At 43.6% G+C, this 23,102-nt stretch overlaps 1 protein-coding gene across 1 annotated transcript; it reads right to left on the bottom strand.

Moving 5' to 3' along the window:
- Positions 1-154: 154 nt before the first annotated feature.
- LOC114078803 (zinc finger protein 709-like) lies at positions 155-21,255 on the bottom strand. Its single transcript, XM_027919858.2, has 5 exons — positions 21,063-21,255; positions 17,907-18,046; positions 3,120-3,246; positions 2,792-2,852; positions 155-2,243 (listed from the first exon to the last, which is right to left on the bottom strand). Exons 2-5 carry the CDS (start codon positions 17,952-17,954, stop codon positions 407-409), a joined length of 2,073 nt encoding a protein of 690 aa, XP_027775659.2. The 5' UTR covers positions 17,955-18,046; positions 21,063-21,255; the 3' UTR covers positions 155-406.
- Positions 21,256-23,102: the final 1,847 nt, after the last annotated feature.

The following is a 23,102-nucleotide window of genomic DNA, read 5'->3' as shown; positions in this document are numbered from 1 at the left end:
ATCACTCTCCAGTGTGTGTTCCCTAGTGTTTTTCAAAATGAATTGGAATAAGGAAATGTTGCACCACATTGTTTACATTCCTGAGGCCTCTCCCCAGTATGAGTTCATTCACAACATGAAAATAAGCACAATTAGTGAAGGATTTAACACACCATTTACATTCATAGGGTCGTCCCCTGTATAAATATTTTTATGTACACAAAGCCCAAAGGTATAAGTGAAGGCTTTCCCACATTGTTTACATCCATAAAGTTTTTCCCCAGTATGAGATTTTTCATATCTTTCATAATAAGTCAAACTAGTGAAGGCTTTACCAAGGTCATCAATTTATACTTATAGGGCCTTTCTCCACAGAGATAGTTCATGTATTCAAAGGAAAAGGGAAAAAAATGAAAATTTTACCATACTATTTACATTGATAGGGCTTATCTCCAGTGTGAGGCTTTTCATGCACAGGAAGATAAGTGGAACAACTGAAGGCTTTACCAGATTGTTTACCCACATTGGCCTTCTTTCCTCTATGAGTTCGTTCATGTGAGTGAAGGTGACTGGACTGGGTAAAGGCTTTGCCACACTGCTTACAGTCATAGGGCTTCTCTCCAGTATGAGTCCTTTCATGTATTTTAAGGCAAGTAGAACTACTGTAGGCTTTTCCACATTGTTTACATTCATAGGGCTTTCTTCCTGTATGAGTTCGTTCATGTGAGTGAAGGTTACCAGATGTAGCAAAGGCTTTACCACATTGTTTACATTCATAGGGCTTCTCTCCAGTATGAGTTCGTTCATGCACTTTAAGGGGACTGGAAAAAGTGAAGGCTTTTCCACATTGTTTACATTCATAGGGCTTCTTTCCTGTATGAATTGCTATATGTGTGTTAAGCTGACTAGATATAGCAAAGGCTTTCCCACATTGTTCACACTGATAGAGATTCTCTCCAGTATGTGTTCGTTCGTGTATTTGAAGGTAAGAGGAAGTAGTAAAGGCTTTTCCACATTGTTTGCATTCATAGGGCTTCTCTCCCGAATGAGTTCGTTCATGTATTAGAAGGTGAGAGTAAGTAGTGAAGCGTTTTCCACATTGTTTGCATTCATAGGGCTTCTCTCCTGTATGAGTTCGTTCATGCGTGTGAAGCTGACTGGACTGTGTGAAGGCTTTCCCACACTGCTTACATTCATAGGGCTTCTCTCCAGTATGAGTTCGTTTATGTATTTGAAGGTAAGAGGAACTAGTGAAGGCTTTCCCACATTGTTTACATTCATAGGGCTTTGTTCCTGTATGAGTTCGTTCATGTGCATGAAGGTCACTAGATGAAGCAAAGGCTTTCCCACATTGTTTACATTTATAGGGCTTCTCTCCAGTATGAGTTCGTTCATGTATTTGAAGGTAAGAAAAACTACAGAGGGATTTCCCACATTGTTTACATTCATAGGGCTTCTTTACTGCATGAGTTCTTTTATGTATTTGAAGGTGACTGGACTGAGTGAAGGCTTTGCCACACTGTGTACATTCATAGGGCTTCAATCCAGTATGAGTTCGTTCATGTATCTGAAGGTAAGATGAAGTAGTGTAGGCTTTACCACATTGTTTACATTCATTGAGCTTCTCTCCTGTATGAGTTCGTTTATGAATCTGAAGATAAGAAGAACTAGTGAAGGCTTTTCCACATTGTTTACATTCATATAGCTTCTTTCCTCTATGTGTTTGTTCTTGTGTGTATAGCTTAGAGGATATAAAAAAGGCTTTCCCACCTTGTTCACATTGATTAGGGTTCTCTCCAGCATAAGTTTGTTCATGTTTTTGAAGGGAACTGGAACAACTGAAGGCTTTTCCACATTGTTTACAACTCATAATCTCCTCATTGTGAGATTCTTCACGTACTTTAAGATTAGCCACACTAATGAATGCATTTCCACATTGTTTACATCTGTAAGCCGCCTCTCCAGTGTGAGTTTGTACATGTAACTGAAGATAATTTGAAGTACTGAAGGCTTTCCCACATTGCTTGCCTCCATATATCTTCTCTCTAGTATGAGATCGTCGAGATTTTTCAATACACCTGGAACAAATAAACTCTTTTCCACATGTCAAACATCCATACAATCCATTTACAGTGCACTCTGACACATGTCTTTGAACATTTGTGAGAGAAATAAAGGATTTTCTGTTCTGTTTAAATTCATATGGCTTTCCTCCACACTCCTCATCCTCATGTGGTTTGTTTGCAGAGAGAGATATGATGTGCCTGTTTAGGAAAACATTATATATGAAGACCTGTCCACACATACTGCTTTCACATGGAATTTCTAGCAGGAATGTCCTTTTAAGGCTAAGATTTGGAATCTCCCTGAAACATCTTTTTAAATTTTTCCAGAGCCTACCATAAGATTCCTGTTTAAAAAAAAAAAAAAAAAACTACAAGTACAATTTATGGTTGGCTAATTAACAATATTATATTATATTTATTTATAGGCATTGGACTTACACTAATATCTGGGAAAGTACTGGTTTTCTGTCATGTCTAAACTGTTTGAAAGTCAATATCATGACTACTTTGTGAGACTGCTTCTCCATAGCTACTATGAAAACAGTGGTATTATAAATGCAGTTTCTTAGCTCTGTCAATTATTTTGAAAACACTAAATGTGTATCTTACATTAAAGTTCATGTTTTGGGTTTAAAAAGAATAAATATAGTTCATACCATGCTTGCTTACTTTCCTTGTTTGTAAAATTATAGGATATGCTAGGATTCCTTCAGGGCTCTCTGTTTCCTCTCATGAGTACAAGTTACCTTAGATCTATCCCAGGATTTGTGTTCTGATCTTCAGCACTTTGGTTCTCCCATCTGAATCCTAAAACGTACACCCAGAACAGTGATTAAAATTATCATAATTTCAGAATGGATTATGGGATTTATAATATGGATAACTAAAACATAAAAATAATAAAAGAGGAAAAAAAAAGAATTATGGTATTTATGCTGCACAGTGCACTGACATTAGGCCCCATTTTTTCCTAAAAGTACTTACTCCCTTTCCACCTTCTAAATCCATGAGTGGGTGGGTGGGGGGACTCCCGGGTGCTCTGTCTTTCAATATGTAATGAAACATCATCCTTACCTATAGAAGCCAGGTTTCTAAGGACTTCCTGCATCACATCTCTGTAGAGATTCTTTTGGGAAGGATCCAGCAAAGCCCACTCCTCCTGGGTGAAGTTCACAGCCACATCTTCAAAGAACACTGAGGTCTAAAATATCATCAAAAAAAAAAAAAAAAAAAAAAAAAGTAGTGCAGCATATAAATGAAGAAAATAAAGGTCTATCAACAATTTTTAAAAATTTTTAAAAAGGGGGGGTGCTGGGGCTGGGGCTGGGGCTCAGCAGTAGTGCATTACCTGGTATGTGTGAGGCACTGGGTTCAATTCTCAGCACCACATATAAATAAATAAAGTAAAGATCTATCAATAGTTAAAGATAATAATAATAAAAATGTAGTGCAGGCCATGAGAGACTGAAAACATAAGGGCTCTATTCTAGACATGTGAGATGTTCTCATGATTCTATGGTCTCCAAGTATTTAGTCCATATTTGTACTCAGGGCTGGGACTGTAGCTCAGAGACAGAGTACTTGCCTAGCATTTGTGAGGTACTGGGTTCAAGCCTTAGCACGGCACAAAAATAAACACATAAAATAAGGCATGCTATCTGTCTTCAACCAAAAAAAAAAAAAAAACTGCTTTCTGTCTACACTCACTTCCTCAAAGAGAGGCATTCCAATATAAGATCTAAACTGATCCATAAAAGTATCAGCAGAGCAAAAACACCCTTCTCATTGTGAGGCAAAGGTATAATAAGGTATGCACCCAGAACACCCCTAACATCTTAATAGGGTGCATGTCTAACACCACCAGTAATAATGAAGCCCTACTATCTCATGTTGGAAGAGAGGTAGTATTAGTCCTGATAGTGTCTATGCTTACAAAAGGTTGCTGACAAAGTTGCATCTTTGCTGGATAGGGGAACTGAAAATTTGGGAAGGATCCCAGCAAACTGAATCTTTACTTTCCTTTGGAAATTCTATTATTTTGTTCCACTCTTATGTTAGAACCTAAAGAATCAAAGTCCTTCCCACCAAAACAGAACCCTCTGAGCAAAGAATCTAGGAACTGCCCTAGTAGACCACATTTCATCCAGGTACTCACAACATGGTAACTGGGGATTGAGCTCATCCTGTGTGACTACAGCAAAAGAATAAGTAGAATTTGTAGGTACTTTACTCAACATCAAATTTAACCAACTAGTAAGCAACAACAGTGATCAATAAACAATTTGATAATTTCTTCTGATTAATATCAAGATACAGTTGGATAAGTGTCAAATACCTTTACTGACATTTAACAAACAGAATTTCTAGTAATCACCAGAAAGTACTTTTCCAAGCCAAATGAAAATAAGAAATGTGTAACACCTATCCAACTGTGGTAGACAGCAGACTATTGGCTTTTCCAATATATAGTCATGTGCCACATGACTATGTTTTGGTCAAAGACATTTGGGGTTAATAATGGGCTACATATACATGGTTATCAGTAGTAAAGGGATAACTGATGTGTTTATAGTGATGGTGGTACAAACAAACATACTGCATGATCACCTTTGGTATCTTGTTACGTAAGATGCTGTGCAAGGCTGTACCTGGGAAGCACCGTCTCCACAGAGCCTAGGTCTGTAATAGGCTATTCCTTCTAGGACTGTGTAAACACACTTTGGTGTTTGTGCAATGGTGAGAAAGAAAATGAATTTTTAAGTTGATAATTTCCTCTGATTAATTATCTAATTATCTCTCTGCTAATCCTATGCTATTTCCAATAGTATATCTTAGATGTTCTTTATTTATAGTCTGGTGTCACTTAAACATCGTGACTATAAATAAAGAACATCTAAGATATACTATTGGAAACAGCATAGAATTAGCAGAGCAATAAACTGAGAGAACAAAAGAAAAAAAAATCAGTGCCTTGGAATTCATATAGATGAGTAAAAACATAACAGGTAAGGTATACAAGTGGAGACATTCACAAGCAATTCAGAAGATGAGTCAAGACAAACTGGTATCTAATTTTTAAAAAATGCATTACTTCCCTCCATTCCATAGACAAAATATAAATTCATTACAGATTCTGATGTGAAATACAAAACTAAAACACTTTCAGAAGCTTACAGGAAATATTTTCCTAGAGGAATAGGGAAAACATTTTCACATAACAAGAGTAAGCAATAATGAAGTATGATAAATTCAAACATTAAAATTAGAGGAATAAAAAGATGAAAACACCTGCAAGAGAGGAGACACCTGCAATATGTGACACAGAGAGTTAGGGTGCCGAGCACGCGGCTCAGGGGGCTGAGGCAGGACAATCAAATGCAGGATCAAAGCCAGCCTCAGCAACGTAGGAAAGCCCCGAGCAAATGGGCAACAACCTGGCTCTAAATAAAATATTAGAAGAAGCTGGGGATGTGGCTCAGTGATTAAGCGCCCCTAAGTTCAAACCCTGGTACAGAGAGAAAGAGAGAGAGAGAGAGAGAGAGAGAGACGGAGAGATGGAGCACGTGCACACACACACACAGAGACAGACAGAGAGAGACAGAGACACGGAGAGATGGAGCACGTGCACACACACACACCAGGGCCCAGAGTGAGAATAATCAACATATGACTCAAATGGGAAATAGCCAGACGTGGGACAGAAGGTGAAAGCTGCCTATGGAGAAAGGACCACCTCTGGGTGAAGAGAAGCCCAGGAGAAGGCCAAGCAGATGAGCACTGACACCCACTGCAGACCCAGCGCCCCTCAGTCAGGATGTGGGTAGTGGGGAGAGCAGGACGGCTGCCCGTCTAGTGGTATTTCCTCACACCTGAAATTTACCATGACCTGCAGCCCAGAGACTTTCTCTGTGTATTCTTAGGGGTCCTCACAAATTCACAACATCTTACCTCCTGAACTGCTGCCAGGCTCACACAGTCAAGATCACAAAAAATTGCCCTTTGCTGCCAGCACAGGGAGGAAAAGGAGCCATTTCCAGCACACCCAGAGAACTCTATATTCCTGAGCCTACATTCAAAGGAAACTACTTCTCCAAGGCTGAGTCACCCAAGACATTATCAGCAAAAACTTGTGGGGAAAAAGAAACACTGAGCCCAGCTCCCCCTAATCTTCCTGCCTAGGTCAGGGAGGAGGAAGGGCTGAGGCTCTTAGAAACAAAGCCATGAAATGATCTCGTAAGTAGAAAATTCTAAACTGTGTATGCGCTGAAGAAGAAAACGCAAATGCCTGGAACTAAAAAATAAAGCCAAGCTGTACACCACCACAATAAACACAACACACTTACATCCACTAAAACACGAGCAACCTGAAAGCCATCACAGAAGATCAAAAGTATTTAGAAATTACCAAGAAGACTTTACAAAAACCACAAAATATTTCTGAAAGAAATGACACACATAAAAATATCTAGCATTTGTGAGCTCAAAGAATTGTAAATCTGCCTAAAAATCAACCATGAGGTCAATTCACTGCCTTTCATACTATCAATGACATTTTTATACAAAATAAGAAGTACTATTCTAAGATTCACGTGGAATTGAAAGAAACTCAACAATGGAAGAAGAAAAATAAAGTGTAAAGTGATTTCAAAACCTGCTTTAAAGGAGTAACAAAGGGAGTGTAGAACTAGTTTAAAGGCAGACACACAGAGCAGTGAAGGAGGACAGGGGGACCCAGGACCATGCAGATACACAGAAGGAAATGATGTCTCTCAAGGGGCCAGGGTCATTCCAGGGGACCAGGATCTCTGGAGAATGAATGGCTGGGAAACTGGATGTTCATGGCAGCACCTAAAGTCAGATGCTCCCCTCACAGCACACGCATACATGAGATCCATGGGGACCAAAGTCCTGAAGTAAGATGTGAACCTCACCAATTCTTAGAGAAGAAAATGCAGACCACATGTCTCACAACACTGGATTTGGGGATGATTTCTGGGATATAGTAGCATCCATTTGATTCATGAAAATAATAGATAAACCTAATTTCACCAAAAATAGCTTTTAGTCCTTTCATTTGCAGCAACGAAGCCCGGACTATTGAATACTATCTTAAGTGAAATAAGTCAGGAAAAGAGAGAGAGACACCGACTGTGTGTTCTTATACAGCAAAGCTCCAAGTTGGCTTCACAGAAAGTACAAGGGTATTCACCAGAGATGAGGAGGAGAGAAGAGAGGGGACAGCAGGGCTGGGTGAGGAGGCTGGGTATCAGGTACCAGAGTCCATTCAGGAGGAGCCAGCACTTCTGCTCTCCAGCAGAGTAGGTGGCCATAGTGTACAACATGTCACTGTGGTTTTCATAATAAACCTGGGGAGCAGTCCACTGACCCTAAGAAATGATAAATGTTAGGAATGATGCAATGAAACAGGTGTACAACCAGCTCACTGCACCTCATCCACATGTGCAACTTAAAAGTGAATCGGCATTAGAAAGGAAAATATTGTCCTTCATAGGACACCGTCAGCAAGTGAAATGGCACTGGAAGGAATTGTAGAAAACACCTGCACATTGTGCATCTGGAAAGGAGTTGAAAACTTGAAAGAATGAAGAAAAACTAGCTGACAAAGCTCAACTCCTTCTGACAAAGCTCAAATCCTTCTGACATAAGGATGCAAACCTAACTGTAATAAAATGAAACACCTTAAAAAGTGCCAGAGATCTACAAAACCTACACTGAAGGCTACACTGAAGGATGAAAGGCTGTCTCCATGACAACAAAAACAAGTCAAGGATGCCTGCTCTCACCACTTCCAGACAACACAGCAAGAGGAGTGCTACCAGGGAAGCAAGGAAAAAAATCCCTGTGTTCCAGACTTCAGCCAACTCACGTAGCCCCAGACAGTGGGACAAAATCAAGGACTTCACCAAGCAGATGGAGGTGGGCATAGGCAACTCAGACTCAAACTATCACCTGCAGAGAGAACAGCCACAGGCACCAAGATGGGAGGAGACAGTGCAGCCTCTGCACCCTTTACTGAGGTTCTCCCCATCAACACTGACCACCTGACACAGTGCACATCTCATTTGCATTCCTGCTTCCTAGAGTGTCTACGGCAAGTGGACAAGGATATCGGATGGGGTTTTTTCAGATGCTGCTCCTACCAGAAAATCGGATACATTGGTGTAGATGGATACCTGATAAATCCCAGGGCTCTTAACACATACTCAAATACACACAGGTCTCACACCAACCTCCTGGCAGGCCCATGACCCCTCAACTTTCACAGACTGAAGTGAACAACCACATCAAATAGGTCAGAGTGGTGGCTCCTTGAACCCAAGCCATTTCCCAAAGTTGGGGTAACCCAAATAAGTTCACAATGTAGATCCACACAAAATCCTGTGTTGCAATATTTACAGCAGCAGTACACTAAAGCCTGCGTGTATCCATGAGGAAGATATGTTCCCCAAGTCAGCAGTGAAAAATTCATATACAAATCTCAATAAAAATAAACTAATAATCAAAAATCAACTTCTAGGCGGGCATGGTGGTGCACACTTGTAATCCCAGGAGCTTGGGAGACTGAGAAGGATCGGGAGTTCAAAGCCAACCTCAGCATTGGCGAGGCACTAAGCAACTCAGGGAGACCCTGTCTCTAAATAAAATATGTTGGGCCCAGGAGTTGAAAAGCGGCCTATGTTACATATGTGAGGGGCTCTCAGAGTTCAGCACACTGAATCCAGATACCATGGTTAGTTAACCGCACTCAGCCCCATCACCATGGTAACTGTCCTCCCAACCCATGCACAGCATGTTCCTTTCCTTCTGCTTTTCTGCCACTGATCTATTAGCCCATTGGTTGCCCCTCATAAGTATGTTGGTAGCTCATTGGATCATTATAAAAACTTTGCCTATGCAATAATAAAGTGGATCGAGTTCTGTGAAATTGGTCTCTGGAGGTCTTTTCGACTCTGTCACCACACCCTCCTCAGGTGTTCGGTGGGCTTTGGCTGGATCAAGAGAGCCCACATTTGGTGCCTGCAGAGGGACCTGAGGCAAGCAGGTAAGTGCAGGTGTTGGACCCCAGGGAAACAGGGAAAAATGGGCAACTTACCAACCTCCACTAAGGACTCACAGCTGCTGCGCACCCTCCTTAGCATGAGAGGATTAACACTAAATAGAAAGGAAGCCCAAATTTGGGGATGTGGTAATTGACACCAATCCCTGGGTGAAAGCAGCTGATGTGTTTGATCCAAGTATATGGGGAAAGAATTATGGTTAATGCAAGGCAAGCAGAAGTTAGACAGGGATATACCCTGCCTCTTCATTCCTTTCCAATTGTCACAGCAACACAGCAACCTCTGGGGCACAAAGGGTGTAACCCGTCTGGTTATGGCATCAGAGGCAGGGGAACAAGGAGAACAAGACAAAGGGAGGAAGAATCACAGGTAAGCTCTGATGCAAAGTCCTTTGAACCACAACAAACAGAAAAAGGGCCAGACACGTTTAAGCCAAAGAAAATTTACTGCTCTTTGTCAAATCTAATGGGACAGTTACAGATAGAGAAGGTAAAAGGGAGAGCCTTATAGGCCCCCTTCCACCTTGGCCAGTACCCGCTCCTCCAAGGTCAGAATCTAATCCATTCTCAGACTTAGGTTGAACAAAGGACCAAGCATGGGGTGCCTATGAACAGGAGATACTAACTGCGTTCCCAGTCAATGTGAACCCCACCCCTCAAAGGCCACTACACTGGTATCCTCATGTCCTAGCTATATTAAAGGAGTTTAAGAAGGCAGTGAAGGAAGACAGACCTAGGGGTCCCTTTGCTGAACAAGTCCTTGAAACCCTTAGCCTAAGTGTAGACTGCCCACAGGATTGGAAAGACTTGGCAAGAGCCACCCTTGAGCCATCCACATACCTAAAATGGAAGGCATTTTTCTATAATGAATATGAGTGGCAAGGAGGTCGCAACCCCATCACAGATGTTAACCTCCCAGCTAAATGCTTGCAGGGAGAGGGAATCTGCTGTTCCCCTGTGGTATAAGTTACAGGTCTGCCAAATTATTTCAACCAGGTGCAACTCTGCCTTAAGAGCCTGCAGGAATTTACCAGCTGGAGGAGGAACAGTTTCTATACAGGGACTAAGGCAGAAAGCCACTGAGGACTTGCCGCCGTTTATCTGTAGAGTAAACAAGGTGGTGGAGGGGAAGGTATCCCATGTAGGAGCTAGGGAAGCCCTAGCCAAAGAGTTACTCTGGGAAGGATTAAACAAGGAACATAGGGCTGCCATCGCACCAGTGTGCAATGACACCCCAGATGACTGGATTTTGGCCACCCAGGACATAGGGAGACAAACGGCTCAAGCCTCTCTGCTGGCCTCAGCCATGGCAGTTGCATTGAAGCAGGGACAAAATAATAGTAAAGAAAGAGGTTGCTCCACTTGTTGGGGATATGGAGGAACAGGACATCTCCAGTGAGAATGCCCAGATAGCCCTAGCAAACCACGTGCACCTCCTATTTGCCCTGGATTCAAAAAGGGATGACATTGGGCTTGACTGTAACTGAGCAAACTCAAGGGTTACACACACATTTCCACCAATCCGCCTAAAGCCTCTAGATTATTTTCAGAACTGACTAAAGAGGCTAGTCAGAGATGCAAAAACTGTGTGCCTTTTCTCCCCATCAGATCCTTGCAACCTACAGGGGTAAGCTCTTGAGGGCTCAAATCCAACACCCTTTGGCAGATGAATGTTACTCATTATTTGCCTTTTGGCAACCTTAAATCGTTCACATAGTCATTCATACCTACTCAGGTTTTATTATGGCTACACCTTCTACTGGAAAAACCATGAAAAAAGTCATCTTCCATCTGCTTAAATGCTTTGGGATCATGAGAGTTTCTTTCTCTATAAAAACTGACAATGGCCCAGCCTATGCAAGCAAAATCTTCAAGAAATTTTGCTCTACCTGGCACATAAAATGTGGAACTGGCCTGCCCTATAATCCTTAGGTTCAGGGTATTGTGGAACACATACACAGGGAACTCAAGACCATGCTCCAAAAGCACAGGCGGGGAAACTACACTAGCTCCCCACACGATGCTATGAACAAAACCCTATTCACTCTAAATTTTCTCACCATTTCAAAATCTTCTATAGAAACAGCAGCCCATAAGCTTTGGGCCCCCCTCTTGGGGCCCCCCATCTACCTATGGTCTCATGGAAGGATCTTATAACAAGGGCATGGAATAATCCAGGTCCCGTCCTAACCATGGGTCAAGGGTTTATAGGTGTTTTTCCAGAATAGGCGCCTCACCCCATCTGGGTGCATGCCAGAAGTGTCAAGCCCTGGACCCCCAGAACCACCAACCAAGAAAATGAAGGAACTAACTCTGGAGGAAAGCAAAGGACTCAACAACACAAATGGACCTCATGTAAAGTAACCTGGGGTGATATTAAAGGTCTTGTTGACCACGCCACCAGAATGGCCCCTTCACCTGCTGGCAACCCCATCCCTGGGCCTATGATGGTGGTCCTATTGTATGCAGCACTCACTGCTAACAGTGAAGCTTCCTGTCAGGTAAATTGGGTTTTGGTCACTAGGCCACCACTAAAAGTGGTGGCCAATTGGGAAAGAGACCTACCTAAGCTCTTTTCCAATAACTCTAATCTTATCCATCCTGAATTAACTGTGCAGTGGAATACCAGCATTTCCATGCCTGCTCTGCCCATTTGTTTCTCCATAGTTGATAATGAGACCTACAATCAGGACAACCCCCTTTGCTTTGCTTTTGCCAATGAAACTATTGTAGATAACTATAATAAGTCACATGTTGGGCTGTCTCTCACTGACCTTAGAGTTATAGTTAATGCTACCTAGAGCCATAGACTCCCTCATGGCAAATGAAAAAAACACTTACTGCCAACATGTCCTAAGATGCTTTTTGGGAAGTCCCCCTCAGATAATGACACCACTCCCTGGAATCAATGCATCACATCTAGATCTCTTCTACTTGATAAGAGAAATATCTCCAGGGAAGAACAATACCTGTGCACTTGGGTGGGCACAGCTCCCTGCAATTCATCTAACAGGCCCAAAAGCCATACGGGCTACTGCAGTAACTGCTACATGGGACAATCTGTTACTAACTGTTACACAGAAATTCAATATGGCATGATGGATATCACACCAATATTGCTGGCTGCTAGACCCATCAAATGGGCAGCAGACGGATGGATGAATGGGTCGATGTTGAACCAAGGCCCTAGCCATGGATTTACCTTCATCCCAAATGATACCCATACCCATTATGCACAAACTTGTGTTATGCCACCCTTTGCCATGGTAATAATCAATGATACTGATGGCATAAATATCACTCATACAGAGATCCCTTGTGCAGTCAATAAATTGTCTAACCCCTGCTATGAAAGCTAAATGTATATTTTTCTTCAGAGTGCCCCCAGAAATCTGGCTTCCAGTGAACCTGTCCAGACAGTGGAGGAGTCCATGGGACATGGAGATGAAGAACCTTCTGAACAGATCCTGTACCAGACAAGATGTGCAATTAGCCTCATCAGCGATGGAATTATTGCCCTGATGACCACCATTGCTGCCACAGCCACTGCCACTGCTTCCCTCACTCAGCAGCTTGGAAGGCTGAGACGGGAGGATCACAGGTTCAGAGCCAGCCTCAGCAATGGTGAGGTGCTAAGCAACTCAGTGAGACTCTGTCTCTAATAAAATACAAAATAGGATGTGGCTCAGTGGTTGACTGACCCTGAGTTCAATTCCCAGTACCCGCGCCCCGCCAAAAAAAAAAAAAAAAATCAATCCTACATGTGGTTGTTTAAACAAAACAAAAAAATCACAATGTGAAGTGTGAGAGAAAAAGGTACAATCAAATATATTCTCAGAAATTACAATATTCAGGCAAGGTGTGGTGGTGAACAGCTCAAATCCTAGTGATTTAGGAGGCTGACGTAGGAAGATCACAAGTCAAAGCCAGCCTTAGAACTTGGCTAGGTCCTAAGCAACTTAGCGAGAACCTGTCTCTGAAAAATAAAGAGCTAAGGATGTTGCTCAGTGGTTTGGCACTACCATGTTCAATCCCTGGTATCCAAAAACAAAAACAAAAAACTAGAGTATTCAGATGGGCACAGTGGCTCAAATCACAGGGATTTAGGAAGCTGAGGTGGGAGGATAACATGTCGCAGTCTATGCAGGTCAACATAGCAAGAACCTGCTTCAAAATGAAAAAAAGATTGGAGAATGTAGCTCAGTAGTAGATTGTCCCTGTATTCAATCCCTACTACAGAAAAAGAAGAAGAAATCAGTGTTCACAGCACCCTGGTATACCAGGGTGGAAGGCCACCCAGGCCAAGAGAAATCCTTTCAGAGAGGACCAAGACCCATATGCTGACCACAGGCTGCTCTCCAGGCTCAGGTCTGCAGAGAACTGAGGCTGAAGGGGTTTTAAACAGCATGACCATGTGTTAAAGCAGCAGCCCCAGCTCCACTATCCACAGGCCCTGGAGGAGCTGAGCTCTTGCTGTTTCTTGTTTTCTTTCCAGCTATTTCCTCATGGAACTCCATTAAAACTCAAGCTCAACACAAGCTAAGAGAGACCCTCTGAGTACACTGAGCAACTAAACTACTGTCTCCAAAAATACTCTGGAAAGTCACTACACACAATGGCTACAGTCTTCAACAAACAAGGGCAAACTCTGAATAGAGGGAAAAACTGATTTCAGAGGAGAAACGATTATAATATTCAAATACCCACTTTGCAAAAGCAACAAAATAAGGAATACACATAAAGAGCAAAGTACATCTCACCAATGGGGAAAAAATGCTTGAGTTAATTTTTGAGAAAACATGGACACTAGACTCACTAATAAGACTTAAAACCACCTGCCTGAATCTTTTAAGATGTACGACCTACAACAGGTCAAAACACCTGATGAACAACTGAGAGACTCACATGGACATGCGGTGAAATCCAGTGACAGGAGGAGTCAGCGGTAATCGCCTGACAGTGAGTGACAGCTGGAGCACACAGAAGAGCTGTCGTGGTATCTAGCTCAACAGCACACCCACCACAGGTACCTCTAGGGCACTTAGCCAACAGCAGCCCAGCACACAACCTTCTCAACATCACAGGGAAGTATCCATGACCAGCCACCTTCAGCCACGACAGGCGTTAGTGCAGAAGGCTATCAAATCCCAACATGGCACCAGGAACACTGGAATTACCATGGCGTTAGTAACAGAAACACAGCTGGGTGACCTCCAGATATCTGCAGGTCAAATCCCAAAGTTCTAAACAACACATGGGTCAAGGGTGTCTCAGGATCAGTCTGAATATTTCAAAGAAAAAGAACTGAAACTGCATCTTAGGAAACTTTGTGGAACGGAGCACAGGCAGGGCTTAGGGAGAATTAGAGGTGCTGAAGGCTTACATTACAAAAGAATAAAAATCAACCCTTCATCCTTCCACTTCAGGAACTAAAGAACAAACAGAAAGGAGAACCTACATCTGATGCTAGCATATAATTAAAGACATCAATGAAACTGTGATAGGAAATCAATAGAGAATCAACTCAAAAGCAAGCTCTTCAGGGCTGAGGCTGTAGCTCAAAGGCAGAGCACTTGCCTAGCATGTGTGAGGCACTGGGTTCAATCCTTAGCACAGCATAAAAAACTAAACAAATAAAAGTATGGGAACAGGTGCATGGAGTACTGTATATATGGCATATGTTAAGGGCGCCTGAGAGGCAGCCTGCTTACTCCGTAGGCACAGCACCCTGAGCATGAGGTCACATGTTGTGGTCCCAGTACTGCTCTATGGCCACTCCTTAATTGGTTGCTACAAGGACAGTTGGCCAGAAATTGTATTGGTGGCTGCCTAAAATCTGCTTAACTACTGGCCACATATATATACATGGTAACTGCACCATAAAATCAGACCTGCTTCCTGTGACATCTCTGGAGGTCTTGATTCATGACTCTGCAGCCACACTCTCCTCTACCTATTCCATGGACCTCCTCACTAGATGAGAGAGAGCCCATGCATAAAGGCATGCTGTCCATCTATAACTATTAAAAAATAAAAAATAAAAAGCAGTTTTTTTTGTGTACATGCTTGTAACAGATATAGCACAACTAAGAAAACAGAAACAAAACTTACTCAGTAGAAATGAAAGACACCATTTTTCAGGGAGAGTAAAAGAACCATAAAGGAATATTATGAATAACTGTCGGACACAATTTGAGAATTCAGATGAACTGGACCAAGTCCAGGAGGAAGACAATCTACCATAACTCACACAAAAAGAGAAATACACAACATGAACAAGTTAATGAAGTGATAATAACTGTCATCAGAGGAAAGGCATGGCCCAGGGGTGTCATGGTGGATTCTGCACCACACTAAGGAGGCAATGAAAACTACCCTTAATCCCCTCTAAGAGGAAGCAGGTAACACTTCCAACTCATTCCTCAAGGTGTAGCCTATATGACATATTGCAATGTTAACAGTTTCTGGCAGCCAAGCCAGGGAACCTGCGTGGACCACTGATGGCTGGATTCAGCACCCTGGCAAAAATATAACTAAGCAATAATGAAAAAAGGAGAAATGAATTGCATGCAATTTTATTAAATCGTGGAGAAAGAAGCAGCTCAATTGATTCTCTAGCTTCATTTCTTAAATTCTATGAAATCCAAGACCAGGATGTCTTTGTTGAGGAAATTCAGAAAACTATTTCTACAAGTGGAAATAGTAGACAAATATCTAAGAGTAGCCAAAATGTCCAGGAGTCTCCAACACCTTGTAGAGAATACCATCAGGTAATATTATAGATTGAAGGTCTATTTCAACCCCAAGATTCACAAGGTGAAAGGTGAACACCCATTGGGTGGCATTAGGAGGGGGCATTTGGAATCAGATAAGATCATGAAAGATGCTCATGAATTATAATAATCTCACGAAAACCTGTTTTATTCAGCCAACAGAGATGACATTTAATAACAATTTCCATGACACTTACATCAATTCATAAACAAATGACCATACTTTGATATTTGTGGCAACTGCCATATTTGTCCCATGAAATTCAGTAGTAATCTTCCAAGTTCAGGTAACAGGAAGCAAAGAGAAGTTATCCACTGTGACAAGTTCTTCATTATACAAGGGAACTAATATTCTCATGAATCCACAGAGTATAAATTTACCTACCACACGTTTTGTGAAAATGAAACATTTTCTACAGCAACAATGACACACGGATTTTTCATTTTCTAAAGTAGCATTCTTTTATTTCTTTAGATGTCAATGAACCTTTTTTTTATTTATTTATATGCAGTGTTGAGAAACCAAGTGCTTCACACATGCTAGGCAAGCACTCTGCCACTAAGTCACAACCCCAGCCACTAAAGTAGCATTCATGAACCTACCACATGTAACTCCATTTGAAATCAAATTAAAAAAAAAAAAAAAGTGAGGTCTCAGAAATGTTCTACATGTTCTAAACAAATCAGAAAGGTAACTTAAGAATTTTTATCATATACCAAAAAAAATCTGTTTTCTTTTTAAATTTACTTCTTTTTTACCTCTTTTAAAATATTCTACCTTGCTCAGCTCTAAATAAATACATTCACATTTAAGGAAATCTGGCTGTCATATAAGGGGGCAGATCATTTCAAAGTGATAAATAAAGGGCTTGTGCTGAGGGAGCAGACATGTCAGGCTCAAGGAGCAGGTAAGGTCCCTGTGAGCTGGGCATCCTCCTACCTGGTCCTGCTCACTGAAACACTCCATGATCACCCTCCCAGGAGACCCAGACCATGACTCCAGGCTTTTTAGGTTTGCACAGCACTGCACTGGGGTGGGTGGTCCTATGCTCTGGGAGAATTTTCCTCCTTCACAACTGTGAGAGAATGCAAGGCAAGAATCACTGCTGACCTGGCCCCTCAGCACCAGCATCTACAGGCTAACTGTCCACTGATATCAGAGAAATGGGAACAGGGATGACAATCCCAAGATGACAGGTCTCTAGATGAGGCCTATTCCAGGAGATTCCTCAGCCCCAGGACCTCCAGCTGCTCCCCTGAGAGGCTGCATCCCACACCTCAGGCTGTGCTGACCCAGGGCCTGAAATTGCCTACCCTTTGCAGGACACTGGGCAGCCTCCACAGGCTGTGACAAGGTGGCAGCCACAGGAAAGGACAGTGGCTGAGGACACAGGACCCTGGAGGGTCCAATGGAAACCTCTGCACAAGTTATTCTGATAAGGCGTCTATGCCTAGGGAAGGTAAAGGAAGAGAGGCACAGAGTTTTAACAGTGGAGTTCCAGGTAACTCTTCTCTGCTCTCACTACATGGCAAATTCAGAAACAGAAACAAATCTACGAGGCTGTGCCCACTGAATGCAGTATAAGGGGCAAAGAGGGGAGAATTCTGGGAACTTGAGTGGGGAGTCAAAGTCTGAAAATGTGAAGAGAGCTCGAATTTAAAGGATCTAATGAGCGCCCTAACAATGGCTAGGTGGGGGAAAACCAGATGACTCTTCAGAAGAAGGAGGGACATGGACCCCCTCAGACCAGAATCCTCCACATAGGAAGGAGCCCCACACCTGAGGAAGGATCCCTGAGGCCCTCTGCCTTCACTGCACACTGAGGGCCTAGGGCTGGGGTCCAGATGTGCAGAGAGGGTTCTGTTACCTGCACCAGCCCACACCATGGCTCAGGTCTGGGTTGGCTGAACTCTGGAACTGACAGTAGGAGGCCAGAGACCAGCCACAGCTGGTTCCCACCAGTTCTAACCATCCCACTTCCCTGAGCAGTCCTGGCCCCACACACTCACCATTTCTTGCCTTCTGGGGAGTCCTGACATCCTTCCTGTGGACCTCATAGCACCTGCAGGTCACAGGGAGACAGACCTGAGCCAGAGCCTCTTGGGCCTCACACAGCAGAGAAGACACAGTCCTGGAGATGGATTCTGAGCTGCACAAGGTGAGAGAGAAAGTCCTGTTAGACTGTGGAAGGCCACCCCCTCCCACCAGCTGCCTCCTCACTGGTCAGGACTCCACAAGACCCTTCTCTCACCCCAGCCACATATGTACACCCTGGGACTCTGAGTGACAGGAGATATATCAGACTCTTGGACAAATGAGGCCAGAAGGACAGGTAGTACGCAAAAGCCCTTTTCAGGCAAGACTTTCTCCCTGCAAGGGACCTGCCCCACCAGGGGGACATTTCTCCTCAGGTACTTAAGCCCTTTCTCAAGCAGGCCCTGTTGTCTTCCTGTTCCTCTGGGCACAGAGTCACAAGCATTTGTGAGAAATTACATATTTGGTGTCCAAGGCTGCCAACCCTGAGCTCAGAGAAGGTGGGTGCCGGGTCACAATAGACTGGAAAGGAGGGATACAGGCATCCATCTTGGGGAAGAGGTCGGGGCTGTATGCCAAGGCCTCCTCACACTTTAACTCTCAGTCAACTCATTTCCAGCCAAGAAAATGAAAAGACAACAAAGGAATATAGTTATTAAATACATGAAAACCTAATTATATGGCAATAAAAATAATTTAAAAGGAAAAGCAATCACATGAACTAGTTGAGGAAAGGTGCCTGCTTCATCCGCAGTTCAATGAAAACCCACTTGCAGAGGTATATACATATTTCCAAACTTACAAAACTTATTTGGGCGCCAGACTTTGACTGCTGAAATGTACCACAGAGGGGTTGGAACTCCATGGCCAGGAGGGTCCACCTAAGTATTTACCTCTGGGAGCCCAACATGTCCCCATCCTATAGGTTTTCTTAAGTGAGAAGATAAAAAAATTCCAAAGGAAGAAAGTGATAAACTCACATCTATTAAAAAAGAGACTCCTCCATCAAACTGCGATAGGGTCAAAGAAGGCTGCCCTCCCTCAGAGGAAATGTCTGCAGTCTTTACAAAAAAATAAAATAAAAAAATAAAAAGAATTCATATAGAGGGTATGTTAAGACAAAACAAAAAATAACTTCACAAATGAATTAAACATGAGAAAATGACTGAACACCTTTTCAATGAATATGGGTTCTCTGAGCTCAGGGTTGGCTGCCTTGGACACCAGATATGTAATTTCTCACAAATGCTTGTGACTCTGTGCCCAGAGGAACATGGAAATACAGAGAAAAATGTTCTCATAAATGCTATTCAGCAAAAAGCAATATATAGCCACATGGAAGTAAACAAGGATAGACAGTATAAGGGATGAATACACATGTGTATATACACTGCACTGAAATTTTCTAGTAATTTGAATTAATCCACAATCTATAACCTAACAATGATTTCCCAACATGTACAAAACTTATGAAGTGTGGGCACTTGAGGACCAAATTTTAAAAGAGAATGAAATGGTCAAGAACGTAAAATTAAAAAATTAAACTAGAAACAAGTGGTGTTCCTGAAGCAGGAATAGGGAAGGGAACCAGGAGGCCTACAGATAGTAATACGAGTCTAAGCAACTGAGGCAGAGGAACCAACAATTCACATTACAGCACCACAGTGATAGAGTACTAATTGTAACATTTGAAGAGTTATGGAAAATAACAATCCTACAAAACAGCCCTCAAAGAAAAGTGGAGACACAAGGCAGCTCGGTAGGAGTGAGGGGAAACTAGCCCACCATTAACCTTCCAGTAAATCCTTTCCTGATAACATGGGCCCCAAAGGAAGGAGAGAAATACTGAATCTCTGGGAGACAATAATTCCAGAAAAAGAAATACCCATCCCTCACAATCTGGACTCCTATCTCTCTTAGTAGCAATGAGTCTCAACCTTTTACAGCTGCCATCCTGAGTTAAAAGTTTTCACCTACATAACTACCCCTGACTGTCCAAACAGCACACTCACAAGTTCCAATGGTGAAATCAGCACAACTGTACCCTATAAAACCAAAATCCCCTCTGTAACTGATGGCCATTCACATATTCAGAAAATAAGTCCCCAGGGGCCTGAGGTCCTGAAGAGGAATAAGCAGCTTCCTGAATCTTTGAGGTCTGCACCCCTCATTTGTGCTTTCAACATTAAGTTATTGAAAACTCAAACAAGAAGCACCAACTAAAATTCTGCCTCCTCACAGATGGCTCAAGTACAAGGAATGACAGGAAAAAAACGGAACTGTGCTCCCCTCCAGGCACAGGTAGGGGAGAGCAGGGAGAGGCAGCCTGACCAGGGCCCATTCACGTCTCTTTGGGCGGGTTATACAGGTGTTTAGATTCCCACTAAACTGAGCATTAAAAAAATTATTTCAAGAACTCTCTTCTTCTTTACATCACATTACTGTATCCAATTAAACGTTAACCAATAACATAAAATCAAGGAATTCAATCAAGGAATGAGCTTCTTACATACTTGGGGACAAACTGGAATTTCTTGACAGCGAGATGTGATAAAGGAAACAACAAGCACCTGCGCAGGGAAGCAGCCTGTCACCCCCAGTTCTCCAGGAACCCCGCTTGGTGGCTAAACACATCCCCAAGCCCAGGGACACTCTCACAGCGGATGCAGCCCAGGTGGCTCCCTAGGAATGAGGGAACCTGAGCAGCTGGACATTTGGTTCTGGAGGGTTACTGTGCTCTTCTCTCCCCAGCGGAGAATGTTCCCTCCTGCAGGACCCTGGTTCTCACTCTCACCCAAGCACCCACCAGGAGGCACATGAGGGTCCTGGCCACTGAGGCCACGCTCTGCAGCTGACCGGGGACCCGCTGGCCAGCACTCCCCGCGGGACCAGGAGAAAGAGCCCAGGGCCACCTGCCAGCGCGGACAATGCCATTATCCGCAGCGAACCCCGGGGACCCGTTCCCAGTCCGTCCCGAGGGACCAAGGGTCCGGGGTCCAGGGCCATCAGAGAGGGCTCGTTAACACGCTCTGCAGCTGACCGGGAACCCTCCTCCCAGCCCACCCCGCGGGACCAGTGGACAGGCCCCAGGGCCACCCGCCGGCCGAGACTCGACCCGCTCCGACGCTCACCCGCCCGCCGGGTCCCGCCAGCCCTGGCCGCACACTCTCCGTTTGGGCCTCCGGGGTCACCCGCCGTCCTCACGAAGGAACTTCGGCCACCCGAGCTCGTGGGGCTCTCTGGCTACGCAGAGTCGCCCAGAATCCGTGCCTAAGACCCGCGACCTGAGGAAGAAAGACCAGGGCGGCCCAGCAAGGAAAGGAGTCTGCGGAAGCCCGCCCCTGCCCCGGCTGCGTGCCTGATTGGATAGCGCCGCCTAATAAACAGCCTTCAGGCTCCGCCCCCGCCTGAGGGACAGCTGAAGTAACCAATCCCTGATGAAATAGGCCCAGCCCTTTTTCAGGCAGCACCTCCTCCCCGGCTGGGGCCGGACCCGCAGGTAACCTGGGGAGGTAGGTGTATAGAATTCCGTGCTGTGCACAGGGAGCCACAGAGGAGCATGTTAAGACCTTAAGTCACATGACCTTCCTGCCCTGGGTTCAGGGTGGGCCTGAGCCATGGAAAGGAGGCCGGTTCAACTGAAATGAAGTGCTCAGTAAGTACCTTTGACTTTTCTGAAGGCCACATGAAAACGTTCAAAGAAACAGGTGAAACAACCCGGCACAGCTCAGCCATACAGTACTTTTCTGGCAAATTGAGGCCCTGGGTTCCAGCCCAGCAAAAACAAGATGATTCAAAAGACAAGAGAGAAAGTCACAGGTGAGGTTGATTGTGATGTCTTTAATGCAGTATATGTAAAATATCATTGTTTTACTCTGCAAACAGTATAATGAGGTGTCACTATTAATTAACTACTTGTCTTTATGGTACTGTAGTAGCACCCCCTTTCTCCACAGAAAAGTCTTAACTGGGCCTTTCCAGAAATCTTCACCATGGCTGATTTTAGTACTGTGAGCAAAAGAGTCTCTGCAAGAGTCCAATGTAGATAAACTTCCTATTTTCGTGTTGCCCTAATTTACTTGGCCACTGGCCCAGAAGATACCAGCACTCCAGGTGCTAGACACCCCCTTACTAGTTTTTCACAAACAACCAGTATAGTAGTTTGTAGAAATGTGCCTCTGGCCTTGAGCTGGGCTTCACAGAGATGTTTACATTTCTAAGATAAGAAAGTTACCAGTTGGGCTCCATGGTAACAGCTGACAGGAGGAGGAAAGAAAGGAGAGAAGAAGCTTCCCCCTTCTCAGGTATTGTCCTTGAAAGGTTAACTTGCCTAGAACAGTGAAAGAAAAAGCTGCTTTTATGTGAACTTCTGCAGACTGTGAGCTTCTGAGCCCCTCTCCTTACATGCTGGGTATTAAACTCTGAAACTTCCTGAACTCAGGGTTCACGGGGATTGATTGATTACAGCAAAAGCTATGCCCTCTGAACCTGGCTGCAGCCAAATAAAACTGTTTCCTGCTATCTTTGGTGCCTTGCCTCATCTGTCCCCTACAACAAGGTAACTCCCAGTGGATGTGTTGTTGAACCCTGGCCTCCCATCTGCACTAGGTCTATGTGTCAGGCTGCTAATCACTCCACAACTTACCAGCTCATGAGTGGGCTGGTCAGCAATCTTGGTGCAGTGGGGCCCACTCAGACCTCTGTTCTAGGTGTTGACCAGGCAGCTCTGCTTCTGGGGGAGAACTGGCTGTTGAGGGGGCACCTTGGTTCTCCTCCCCATGGTATCTCCTTCAGCAACTTAGTCTTTGTGCTTATGGAGATGGAGAGATATTGTAAGAAGACAAGCACGTGGACCTTTTTTTTTTTTTGGTGGTGCTGGGGATTGAACCCAGGGTGTTATAACAAGCCCTCTACCAACTGAGCTATATCCCCGGCTCGAATGGGGATATAGCTCAGATCCAAGATGCACAATGATACACTGTCATATTTGTTGTATTTTATTGGATGCAATAAATAAGGAAAATGTGATCTTAAGAGTGTTGAACTTTTTGTGCTTGAATATTAGCTACCTTTCCATTTATTTAACTCTTCTTTGATTACTTTCAACTTTCTGTTTTAACACTCTGTTGTAAAATTTATTTCTATGTATTTTTTTGTACAAATTTGAATAG

This window comes from Marmota flaviventris, chromosome 5 (assembly GCF_047511675.1).
Source record: "Marmota flaviventris isolate mMarFla1 chromosome 5, mMarFla1.hap1, whole genome shotgun sequence".
Classification (NCBI taxonomy): Eukaryota; Metazoa; Chordata; class Mammalia; order Rodentia; family Sciuridae; genus Marmota; species Marmota flaviventris.
Note: the sequence above shows the minus strand (reverse complement) of the source record. Positions and strands in the feature narration are given on the sequence as shown.

What these genes read in the sequence shown, in the direction of transcription:
- LOC114078803 (XM_027919858.2), bottom strand. Translation starts at nt 17,954, where the DNA reads ATGAGGTCCACAGGAAGGATGTCAGGACTCCCCAGAAGGCAAGAAATG. An exon ending in TAGAAACCTGGCTTCTATAG is followed by an intron (nt 2,853 to 3,119) that starts GTAAGGATGATG and finishes TGTACGTTTTAG; the next exon opens with GATTCAGATGGGAGAACCAA. An exon ending in AATCCTGGGATAGATCTAAG is followed by an intron (nt 2,244 to 2,791) that starts GTAACTTGTACT and finishes TTTCCTAAACAG; the next exon opens with GCACATCATATCTCTCTCTG.